We start from the raw sequence: 13,102 nt of genomic DNA, 5'->3' as shown, positions 1-13,102 counted from the left end.
AGGACAAGTCCATAGACCGCTGCTAAATGGACTTGGGAAAAATTCACAATTTCGGGAATAACATGTATAAAATATTTGTACGTTTAGGTAGCTTGCCAGGTGCCCTTGACATGGATTGGCCGCTGTCATGGACAGGATGCTGGTCTCGATGGACCTTTGGTCTTTTCCCAGTATGGCATTACTTATGTACTTATAGGAATCTTATGGTGCTCATAGTCATCCGAAGCGACAAAAATCCTTTCTGCTTGTCTTGGACCCTTATCTCACAAAGATCTCTTCACCTGCACGCAGCCAAGTTTTGAACACATTTAGGGATTACCCCTTGATAATGTCATAGCACATGTGGGTGGTTGGAGGGGGGGGACTGTTCAGGGGTGGGATCTTTGGGTTTTGAAGGAACCTTGGGGGTTTGAGGTCATGAGTCCAGACCTTAAACCTAAATGGGACCTTATTGAGATTGTCTTGGAGATTTCAGTGTTGTGGGAGGTTTTGGGGATGGGGTGGTTGGTGGGGGATGTTTATCTCTTTTATGCTGTACTGAACTGATTTTTATTCTATTAATAAAAAGACATGTTAATAATAAAGTATGGATTAATTATAGCAGGAGTGGCTAGTGTTAAACAGATGTACCTGTAGCACACAGAGTCTTGCTATTTTTTTTTTTATAAACAAGCACAAGTTATTTAAGTGTATAATATTTGAAAGCACACTTAGGGCTAGATTCTATTAATGGTGCCCCAAAATACTCCATGGTGTATAGAATAGTGCTAAGTCTTGGGGGGGTCGGGCTTAAATGTTGGCATGTCCATTTGCACTAATGAAAATGTGGTTCAAATGCCTGCGTCTAAATTTAGGCGGAAGCCCCCTTATTCTATAATTGTGAGTTTATCCAAAAACCACGTCCACAGTCTGCCCCAATGCGCCCATGACCCTCCCATTTCCACTCCCCCTTTTTCAGGATGCACGTAAAATTTAGGCTCGGATCACGTGCCTAAATGTACCCACGTGCATCTTAATTAATTCCAATTAGCGCCAATAGTAGCTTGTTAAAAAGTAAATTATTGACACTAATTGGCTAATTATTCAATTACTAGTAAAAAATGCCCGTTTCTAAAGGGAAGGAAACGGGCGCTAGCAAGGCCATCCCCCACCCTCCCTCGCTGTTCCAGACTCTGCCCTCCCTCCGTTTTCACCCCCCCCTTCCACGACCCTGTCGACCCCCCCTTCTCGGTGAAAACTGTCCCCCGCCACCGTCCAGTACCTGTGCTGACGGGGGACCCCAACCCCCGTCAGCCGAAGTTCTGTGCTGGCCTTCGCGGCATTGCTTCTTGAATGATTTTGTGTTCAAGTTCCTCTGCGTGTGTCTGACGTCAGATGCACGCAGAGGAACTTGAACGGAAGATCATTGAAGAAGCAACACCGCGAAGGCCAGCACAGGACTTCGGCTGACGGGGGTTGGGGTCCCCTGGTACTGGATGGCAGTGGGGGACGGTTTTCGCCGAGAAGGGGGGTTGACAGTGTCGCGGAAGGGGGGTCCAGTGGGCCGTAACGCGGGGGGGGGGTTGTTGTAATCGGAGGGAGGGCGGAGTGTGGAACTCGGTGGGCGAGGGGGGGGGGTCTGTGTTGTCCCGCTCCCTGCCACTTGCTCTGAAGTGGCAGGGAGCGGTGCAATGACAGCTGATTCCCAGGCAGGGGGAGGAGTAGGGAAACATGCTCCGCGTGTTTCCCTACTCCTCCCCTTGCTTTGGTATCAGCTGTCACTGACGTCAGTGCGTGCCTGCCTAGCAGACCACCTCCGAGGGAGGCACGGTCCCAGGCACATTCGAACGTTGGAGGTGAGAATTATTATATAGGAAGATGCACGTGCCCAAATTTATGCGCACATTTCTCAAACCACCCTTTATAGAATTAGGGGTTGATGTATGTGTGCGAGCAGAGAACATTCTCTGACTGTTATAAATAATGCTATTTTTGCCATTTTTTACCAATTAATGTATCTTTTTCATAGGGAGAAAAAGGTGACTCTGGTGCCCGTGGACCTATGGGGCCTCCTGGTCGGCCTGGACCACCTGGTTCTTCAGGATCAGGTAGGGGAGGACCACTCTTTAATTATCAGGTTGCTTTACGATGTCTAAAGTGCCCTCGTCCCTTCCAAGCTGTCTGAGATGTATCAAAACTGATATTTGTTATATTCACTGGCTTCCAAACTGATTTTTTTTAAATTTTTGGTTAGAAAATGAACATTCTTTGTTTGCTTTATTGGATAGCAGGAATGCATGAAGGCTCAAGCTACATGGGGCTTTGCAGTGGTGTAGCCACAGGTGGGCTGGGGTGGGTCAGGGCCCACCCACATAGGATGAAAGGAAGGGGGAAACCTATTTTGTCTTTGCATTCTTACTGTTGGATTAAAAAATATCACAGAATTTCTGGTATGAGAATTCCTATGGCTCGGGCTATTCTTTCTGACTAGTCAAAAGCTCAGTGGAGAACATTTGGCCCAATACTCCAACCTGTCCCCAGCACTGTATCCCACTTTTGGCCAGGCCAAGCCCAGCAGTTTCCCCACAACTCCCTAGACTGACCTAGCATATTCTGGCCCCTTGTACCCAGCCCTATTATTCTTTCATCACCTTCCCAGTCTAATTTCCTTCCCATCCCAAGCCTAAACCCAACACACTTCCTTGGCACTCCCAGCGCTCTCTCTTCCCTGCCCCAATTTAATTCCAGCATTCTCCCCCCTCCCCCCCCAACATAGGGGCCTATTTACTAAGACACCTTAAGAAGTAATTCAATAAAATAGGCATTAACATGCACACATTATGCATGTAAATGTTTAGAATATGTGTGCATTTTATGAATATGTGCATGTTATGCATAATGTGTACACATTATGCATGTATGTGTGCAAGTGTGTGCATATATGCTAGATTTGCAGCTAAGCACTTTCTAGAAATGGCACTCAAAACTGCGATCATGCGTGCAGTTTGAATAATGAGCCAATTAGTGCCAATAATTTGGCTCTAACAATTCATGGTTGGCACTAATGTGGAGGAGTGGCCTAGTGGTTAGAGCACTGGTCTTGACATCCAGAGGTGCCCACTTCAAATCCCACTGGTGCTCCTTGTGATCTTGGAAAGTCACTTAACCCTCCATTGCGTCAGGTACAAGCTTAGATTGTGAGCCCTCCTGGGACTGAGTAACTGAATGTAACTCACCTTGAACTACTACTAAAAAAGGTGTGAGTAAAATCTAAATAAATAATAATAATTGGCAGCCATTTGAATATACACATGCATCTTGCTAGGTGCTATTCTATACAGATGTGCACAACTGAAAAGGGGGTGTGGCCATGGAAGGAGCATGGGCAGGTCAAGGGCATGAGCACAGTATAGAGAATATGGGAGCCATGACTAATTTAGGTGCAAGGATTTAAACCGGGGTTCAGTTGGTGTGAATCCTCATGCTCAAAGTTGGGCGCAGATCCCAGCGCTATGCACTGTACTGTGCACGGTGTATAACTCAGAGCGCCGTTTATAAAATAGCACTCAGTGTTCATTTTATTGGCCCCTGAATTTGGGCTCCATTTACTGACTCTAGTTCATAGTGAATATTTGACAGTTGAGCATACACATCAGCAAAGTCTGGGCAAAGCATGGGAGGGAACAAAATTATGCACGGAACGTAGAGAATACTATATGTTGCGCATATATCGCCAGCTCTAGTTCTGTTGTAAATCCCCGTATCTAAGTTATACACATGGATCTCACCTGCTATGCTAGTATTCTCTAATGGAAAGTAGACACTGAACAGGTTTCCCTCAACTGGTATCTGGGCTCTAAACTGATGTTATGCCAAGCTCTAAAATGCAACCTAAAATACTAAATTAGACTCTAAAATACTATTTATATAAAACCCTAACACAGACTTAAAAGGCTACACTATTGTCTAGACTGACTTTGCTAAATAAGCAGTGTAATTTAACTAGAAAAAGACAATAAAATTATCTATTCAGCCCTAAGTTTGAATACAATTTCCAGCAGGTAAGATACACCAGTGAATTTTCCTCCCTTCAGCAGGTCCTCTCTCAACACCTCTTCAGGACTAGGAGCTGCTGAGTTCTGGTTAACTTTATGTATCTGTGCTTTAAAAGCTATCCTGCTTATTTTCGAACGAGAAGGCCGGCCATCTTCCGACACAAATCGGGAGATGGCCGGCCACCTCCTGAAACCGGCTTCAACTGCTTTCCGTCGCAGGGCCGGCCAAACTTCAAGGGGGCGTTTCGGCAGGGTATGGAAGGCGGGACAGGGGCATGGTTACGAGATGGCCGGCTTCGGACAATAATGGAAAAAAGAAGGCCGGCTCTGATGAGCACTTCGCCGCCTTCACTTGGTCCATTTATTTTCAGGACCAAACTTCAAAAAATTAAAAAAACATTTACCCAGCTCCATGACAGCAGTATGCAGGTCCCTGGAGCAGTTTTAGTGGATGCAGTGCACTTCAGTCAGGTGGACCCAGGTCCACCCCCTCCCCTATCTGTTACATGCCTTAGAGAATACACCTAGGCATATTTTCTTTCCGCATGGAATTATCTGATGCCGTATATAGAATCTAGCACATAATGCAGTATCTTGATCTTCAAATGACATGGCAATACTTCTAACTGTATTTCTCTCTTAGATTTTGTTATTAAGGGAACCTTTCACTAAAATGTACTAAGCAATTAGGGCCCGATTCTATATATGGTGCCTAAAACACGCACTAGGCAATTACGCCAAAGCATATTCTATATACCGCACATACATTTATGCACAGTACTTAGAATACACTTAGGCATAGTTCATGCGACTGAATCTATGCGTGTCCATTTACGCCAACGAAAAGCTGGTGTAAACCCTGCATGTAAATTTACATGCACTGGCCCATATTTTATAACAGCGAGCATAGATTTTGGAACGCCCACAAAATGCCCATTTCCATGCCCCTAAGCATGCCCCTTTTTGCCTGTGCGCATTAGAATTTAGGCGCAGTATATTTCAGAATACTATTAGCAATATATGTGCATAAATTCTAATTTTTGCCCATTAGTGCTCCTTATTGCTTGTTAAGAGCTGTTAACAACGCTTAAGAGCTTGTTAAAACAATTAATCTACATGTGTAATTATAAAATACGCCTAGATTTATGCTTGGAACTCTAGGCGCCCTATATAGAATCCGGGGGTTAATGTGCAACTTAATGTGCGGTAACAGCATACACTAATAGTAACCATTACTAAATTGGCACGACAGCACATAATTTGCATACTGCCTGTCATGTTGTGGGATGGGTACTGGGTGGATTATGGGCAGGGAGTGGGCATGGACTGCTCATTGTGGTTAGCACGCAGTACGTTACCATATACTGTCACTGGTGTAGATAAAACAGATGCACTTGCCTCTCCTACCATTTGCCACATGGTAAAATATGTTTCAGTCTAGTGACTCTATAGGAACATGCTGGGAATGCACCTGACAGTTAACACACAGGCTTTCACTTACCACATGGTAATTTTTCCATCTAATGCTCGGTAATTGCACTTTAGTAAAAGGGCTCATGAAATTATGCTACAAAGAAACTTTTCTGAGATACATCAAACTGTCTTACTTTCTGACCATGTCCTTCTTTGAAAAGACAAAAACAAAAAAGAACAAAACCCCTACAAATCAAGGTGTAGAGCAAAAATGAAAGTAGGAGACGAGCAATACAATTCCAACTCAAGGGTAAAAACAGTTTTATTAGTCAGACTGAACACGAACCTGTAGTCAACAAATCAATCCAGATGGGTGTTGAGATCAGTGTATACAAATTCATGCAGACACTTTTCAAGGTGTGTGAATAAAACTGAAAAAAAAAAACAGTGTCCTTGGTAATGCAAATTCCAACAGAGTAAAATGTTGTGTGCTGCAACTAAATTGCAAGTGTCAAAAAAATGTGGTCACAAGCCACAGCAATGCCATTTTTAATTTAGGAATATATCAACATTTGCTTATTTCTGATCTGAAGAAGGGTTACCTTCAAAAGCTAATCAAAAATTGTATTAAGTTAGTCCAATAAAAAAGGTTTCATCTTATTTTCTTGTCTATGTTTTGTTTTAGTTCTATTTATTACCTAATTTAAGATAAGGACTAGAAATAGCTGTTTCGTCAATTGCAAATCTAGATAGGCAAATACTGTTCATATGGTCTCATATTGTCTTATGCAATTGTTTTGTGTTGCATGGTATTAGCTGGATTTATAGAAGTAACATCACAGGTTGATATTTTGTTTTTAGGGCGCTTAACGACTGGACCAAAGGGAGAGCAAGGGAACCCAGGGTCTCCAGGGAAATGCCATTGCAAGCCCTCCCAAATTATAACTAATCCATCTTATGCAGATTCCATCTATACACACAACTATGCAAAGGTTCCTGTGGTAAGAAGAATGTATGTGTATCATGGTTTAGCCTGTGTTGTCATCTGTGTTGGTATCTAATCAAGATAATGCATCTTTCCCTCTTGTCCTACCACTGAAAGTGACCAAGACCAAAGATTTTTATAGAGCTTTTCAGAAGATATTTCAGCTTGATAAGTTTGACTGAGAATGAATCGAACTAGGTACAGTGGTCCATCTTGATAGCAAACAGGTCGGGAGGCAGAGAATGTGTTTACCATCATAGGTTCTAACTACTGTGCCAAGATACTGTGGTTGCGGTTAGTCTATTTGAATATGTAGAAATGAGGGTCAACAAACAAGTTGTAGGCAATACCTCTTTACTAGACTAAATCAGTGTATCTGTGACTGGCTTCGGAGACCTACGTTTCCTTCATCAATTAACAAAGAAATGGCACAGTGAACACTAGGATTAAGTAGTGAAGGGTCAGCTAGGCAGCAGGTTGTCTGTATATACAGTACTAGGAAGTTAAAGGTTACATTACAAGATAGTAACTTTCTCTCCCATTATCAGACACAGCCCCCTTGGAACTGTAGTTTTGCTGCTGAAACCCTCCCCCCAGATACAACAGTTCTGCTCAGTGAACTCCAGTTTGGTTGTTAAAAAAAGACAATTGATTTTACTTGTTGAATTCTTTGGCAAAATAAGTCAGTCTTCTGTAACTGTAAGATATACTGTCATTTTTATGTGTTTTATTTTAACTTTCTTAGCAATTGTATGATAGGTGAGACATAAATTTAATCAATTGATTTTACTGGTACTCTTCAACACATGGGCCTCACAGTAGAGAAAATAGAAAAATCATGCACTTGGCAATTTAGCTGGACTCGCAGATCTTTTCTATAGTAGGAAGATGTTGACATGAACATCTGATAATACAATACTTTAATATTCCATTCCTGTTCTAGACCAGTCAATCCATAGCAAAGACCTTAAACTCCTTAATATCAGTCTCATAGGCTCTGGGGGTTTTTTCTAAGGCCTAGGTCTTTCTGAACCAAGGTTGCCGAGGGGAGGGGGGCAAGATTTCCCGGGCCTGGTCTCAAAGGGTGGCCCGGCACCACCTCTGTATCAGCAAAGCTTCCGGTGGCAGGCCAGAAAGAAGGTGGCTCAGACTGCATTGGTCTCCTCTCCTACTCATGTGTGCCTGTGGTGACCTGGTTTAGCTTGTTAATGCATTAAGGGTTCTCTGCTGTCACATGTCCTTCTTCCTGCCTCCTCCTAATGTACTTCCTGTTTCCACTGCGGGAGGGGAAATGGTAGGAAGGATCTGAGGCAGCAGAGGAAATAATGTGGCCTGCACACACGAAGACAGGTGACCATCAACCAAAGGAATACTGCAGAGTGCAGACGCGAGACACTGAGGATTAAGCACTGAAGCAGTCGGGATCAGAGGTGTGGGGTCGGTGGGCCCTTGTTTGCCGGGGGGGGGGGCCTTAAGATTGTTTGCCTTGGGCCCGGCTTTGTCTCTCAGCAGCTCTGTTCTGAACCCTGGCAATCCAGGGTTACTGCAGTGGCCTGGGAATCAGGTTCAATTCCTACTGCTGCTCCTGTGACCCTGAGCAAGCTGGCCCCAGATACAAAATAAGTACCATCATCTAATATGTAAATTTTGATTATAACTACAGAAAATGGTATATCAAATCCCATCCCTTTTCTTTTCCCCTAGTGCTTGGGAGCCATAGCACCTCAGGAACAGTGAACATGAAATAGCCAGACCAAAACCCATCTCTTCAATTTTGATAAAACGCCTCCTCCCTTGACACTCTTCTTTCCTCCTACACTGATATCACTATTTTCAGAACTCAGGATGCTCTAAAGTCACTAGTAAGATGGAAATGATTGACTCTTTTATATGTAGGTCTTGATCATTTTTGCTCAGGGAAATTACATCAGTTTTCAAAGGAAAAAAAAATTCCCTTTGAAAACTGACTGTGGAAAAATAGATGCACCAATCTGCACCTACAATTTTGGGCAGGTGCCTTTCTTGTAAAGACTTTTACTAAGCTGTGGTAAGCACTAACGCGTGCTTACCACAGCAAAAAATGGCATACCGTGGGGCACGCTGAGGTGTCCTGTGCTAATTTTGCCATGTGTGCATGTTCTTTTGTGACGCACAGGGTGTGTTGGGGGCAGAGAGTGGGCCTGTCTATGCACATTGGTTAGTGCGTTGGCATTGCCACGTGCTAACTGATTAGTGCATGAGTCCCTACCACCTACAAAGTAAGTGGCGGTAGAGGCTCACATGCTAATGGGAAAATCAGTGCGTGGTCGTTAGTGGAAAATTCTGAAAATCAGTCATTTTACCCCTGCGGTAAAAATGGCCTTAATGCGTAGGAAAGACCCATGTAAAGGCATGCTAAGGCCACTTTTTGACACAGCTTAGTAAAAGGGTGCCATAGTTTTGGAAATCTAAAATTTGCATGTAAGTGCACTCTTGGTTGCAACCCTTCCCCCCCCCCCCCCCCTTCTAGAATGCCTCCTTGATATGCAGATAAATTTACATGCAAGTAGACACATGTACATGTGTTGATCAGTTTTCAAAACCCTATTTTGTATGCAGAAATACCTTGGAAAATTACTTTCTCTGTGTGCAAGAACTGACTTAAATAAGCAGGTATCAGCCACAAATTGATTTAACCACACAATTGTGTGTGTCTCATTTGTCTCCTGCCCCTTTGTGAGTCCATGTAGAGGAAGACTGTTACTATTTCATAGTTTCTGAAGATGAAGCACATTATGGTTGAAGGAAGGAAAAAGCCTCAAGGAGCTCCAGACCAACCAGTCTATAGAGCTAAAAGCGTTCAATATGATCTGTCCCTCATCATTGGCTGAAAAAAACCTTCCCTCATTACTGTTCAACTTCAAAAAATGTACAAAAACGTGCAAAACCACAACCCACTAGCTTAGGGTATCAGATACTCAAATATTTCCAAAGGCATACTCAGTTGAACAGTAAACAGTAAATGAGGGAAGGTTTTTTCAGTCAATGGTGAGGAACAGATCGTATTGATCGCTTTTAGCTCTATAGACTGGTTGGTCTGGAGCTCCTTGAGGTTTTTTCCTTCCTTCAAACATAACGTGCTTCATCTTCACATATATTTGTTTGCCTTAGTAGTGAGTCATTTTTGGTGTTTGTATTTAAGATTTTTTTGACTCCACATCCACCCTGGTTATTATTTCACAGTTTTCCACTACTTCACACAATCACTTTAGACCTCACAGAGCCAGAAAAGCTGGCCGAGTAAACCGAAAAACTTCCCCTTTCTTTCAGCCACCCTACTACCCTAATTTGCATAGATTTTAAAGCAATGCATACCTTTTTCCATTCTACTAGTAAATTCCCTAAGAAAGTGAACATGGCCGGCATTCTGCTCTGACGAAGCATTGTTTACTTTGTGTTCTGCAGATTTTTGTGGTGAATAACCAGGATGAACTGGACAATCTGGACACTGAAAATGCTTTGGCATTTCGAAAAGATCAACGGTCCCTATATTTCAAGGACACCGTGGGGTGGCTTCCTATTCAGGTAATGGGGGATATCTGTGCCACACATCAGAGGATAGGAAGATTGAATCCTTTTCCTGAGCTAAGCTGCTGTGTTACAATCAAAGAGAGTGCATTTAACACAGAGAGAAAGGGGCAGAAGCATATCGCAGAAAGCAAATCCTAAGGCAGTGGTTCACAGCTAGGTCCTCAGTCATCCCCTACTCCCTGCCTGCCCAGCAGAAGCTGATCTAATTTTCTAGCTCTACACTATGAATATGTTTGAAATATACTGACAAACGTTGAGCTTGACCCAGGTTGATACTTGTAGATACATCACACGGCGTTATCTCCTCTGATGCCACAGATTCTTCCTACCGTTTCCCCTCCCGCAGCGGAAACAGGAAGTAGGTGCTGCAACAGGGAGGCATATAAATGATGATAGTGGAAAAGTACATGCCATGATTTGATGGCACGTGCTTTGTAAGTAGCTGTATGCATAGGCATAGTTTGGGTGGAGTGTGGGTGGAGCATGAGAGAAATTTGGAAGCAGTGCATGCAAATCAATCTCATAAATATTCATTGCAGATATCCAGAAAACTTGACTGGCTGAGGCTCCCCAGGATGGGTTTGGGAACCACTTCATTAAGGGATTTGTTGTTTTTCCAGCACCCTTCTGAATTCTGTTAGCACATTTGTCTCCACCACTTCCTTCACAAGTCTGTTTCATGCAGGGATGGGCTGTGCTGGCAATTCAGCATCTCCCCCATGATCTAGCCTAAGGGGGAAAATGCTGAAATCAGGCAAGTAGCAGGCCTTCTCAACCCCTCAAGTCACATCCTATGTGGCTTATACTCCTAATGAGGGAGCTAGTGCAGGCCCCGCCACCACCTTGCAGCTGTTCTCCAGTATCAGTATCTGAAGGAGGAAGGTGCTGAGCACTAATACCGTTATACCCCTCAACCCTAGAGCCTAGGTCTTGTGCTCCTCTCTCCTTCAACTGATTGTTCATTCTCTCTCTCTCTCTTGGGCAGGAGTTGCGTGGTCTCCATTGGCAACTATCATATGGATGGGATAATATGGGGCACAGTTAGGGGAGGAGCAGTAGATTTTCAGTGTACCTGAGAGACTCCTTCCATCTAAAATTGTCAGCGCTATAAAATTGCACTTTGCAAATTCTCTAGAACATAGAGAAAATGTTAAGTAAAGAACTGCCACAGGTATCACGTATTACAGCTAGAGTGTTAAAAGCTATTTTAAAAATATACAGGAAATCACCCAAAATTATATGAAGTCATACTACCTTTTGCTTTATTCCCTCATTCTGCACTCTCTCTCTCTCTCTCTCTCTCTCTCTCTCTCTCTCTCTCTCTCTCTCTCTCTCTGCTACAGAAGCTAGCTGATCTGGGGGAGGGGAATGAGCTCCAGGGAGCTGTATCTGTGTTAGGTCCATCCTGAGTGCTGGCAAGCAGCAGGAGAAAGCAAAATCGCAAAGAAAGCCGCCCAGCTCCTAACTGAAGGAACAGAGAGGCTGACTTGTTGAAGATGCAAGCCATGCTGTTTTCTCCTGTAGCCAACTCAGTTTTCAAGCAATATTAGTTTATGCAATTCTTGGCCACCTCCTCTTTCCCTACACCAGCATTTTTCAACTAGTGTGCCACGGTGGCTCTTCCCGCTCCACGTGCTGTAGGAGTGTACAAGCTTCTTTGTGGCCACCAACATACCCAGGGTCCTCCAAGATATCCAAGTACTGCCTCCTTCTCCTTCCTCCAATAATTCAGTACAGCCACACTTGTTGTCTACCTGGGCTGATGCATCAAGGCTCACACTTGACATATGCACAGTCCAGCAGTATCAGAGGTCACCTGATCTACTGATGCATGCATGTGTAACCTCCACATGCAGCTGACCCATGCATGTGTCAGTGATAAGTAGTAGTAGTAGTAGTAGTAGTATGAGCCTTGTAGCATCAGCCCGGGCAGAGAGCAAGTGTGGCACAGAATTACTGAAGGGAGGACTCAAATGATTTGCACAGTGGTAGTTAGCCATGGTTTGTCACCAAAGCAGTAAGTGTTTGATGTTATGAGTCTCAGATGAGGACTGATAGGGGGGCTGAAGCATGGGTGCAGGGAGGGGTGCTGGAAAAATATGGATGTGTGTGTGCGGGGAGGGACTAGAAAAAATAGATGATGTGTGTGTGTGCAGGGGGGCCTGGAGAAAAAGGTAGATAGAGTGTGGGTGCATGGAGAGGGGCTGGAAAAAAAGGTGGATGAAATGTGGTTGCAGAAAGGGGGAGCTGGAAAAAAGATCACCAAGCACAGATTTCCCACTGATTTATTTTTTTAAGATGAGGGTAATAGGTGGGTGGGGGGATTCGCTTTAAAATGCATGTTATTTGTGGCTATAAAGATAGCATAATGTTAAAAATTGTAATTATTGAACTTTAAACACAATCTTAATACCCGTTTGCTAAATGATAAAATATATATATTCTTAAAAAACTGATGGTGTGCCCTGAAAGTTTTTGTGCCTTGCAAGTGTTCCATGAGATGAAAAAGGTTGAAAATCCCTGCAGTATCTTAAGTATTGGCACCACACCCCCTGCACAATATTGCCCCCCCAGTCAATAAGGACAGGAGGCGAACAGCACTTCATACCTGCATCTGCCTGTAGTATAGGAGGACCTTCAGCGTCAAACATTCAAATGTCAGAGTGATGGCAACTGGCAGAGGAGGCAGATATGGATAAGAATCACAACTTTCATCCCCTTGGCCAGAGTGAGAGGAAAGGAGATTTCAGGTGATAGGGAATAAGAGGAAAAAGTCCCATGCAGGGGAGGGGGTCAGAGGACAGGCTCCAGATGGGGGGAAGAGATAAAAGAGAAGATTGGGGGGGGGGGAGGAGAAAAGAAGATCATGAAGACGGCAAGGGACAGAAAGAGGACGGAGGGGAAGAAGAGAACAACCCCCCAAAAAGGATGCTGCCACTCCAAAAATTGTACCACAGAAAGGTGGTATAACAAATGCACAGCCGTTAACATGATAGCAAAAGGTTTGTTAAAACAGCACTGACATTTTCCTATTCTCAGCAGTTTCCATTGACACTACAAGCTGTTTTAATATTTTTTTAGACTATTAATATTTAATATG

The 13,102-nt window shown here is 43.7% G+C and overlaps 1 protein-coding gene across 1 annotated transcript in view; it reads left to right on the top strand.

Annotated features, from left to right (window-relative positions):
• Positions 1 to 13,102, top strand: part of COLQ (collagen like tail subunit of asymmetric acetylcholinesterase) — a 180,101-nt gene that overhangs the window by 142,833 nt on the left and 24,166 nt on the right. Inside the window, exons 12-14 of the mRNA XM_030202541.1 lie at positions 2,009 to 2,087; positions 6,309 to 6,448; positions 9,877 to 9,996. Of these exons, the coding sequence (XP_030058401.1) occupies positions 2,009 to 2,087; positions 6,309 to 6,448; positions 9,877 to 9,996 (339 nt within the window). The remainder of the gene's footprint in view (positions 1 to 2,008; positions 2,088 to 6,308; positions 6,449 to 9,876; positions 9,997 to 13,102) is intronic.

The sequence above is a fragment of the Microcaecilia unicolor genome, chromosome 1, assembly GCF_901765095.1.
Source record: "Microcaecilia unicolor chromosome 1, aMicUni1.1, whole genome shotgun sequence".
Taxonomy (NCBI): Eukaryota; Metazoa; Chordata; class Amphibia; order Gymnophiona; family Siphonopidae; genus Microcaecilia; species Microcaecilia unicolor.
This window is presented reverse-complemented; position numbering and strand designations above follow the sequence as displayed.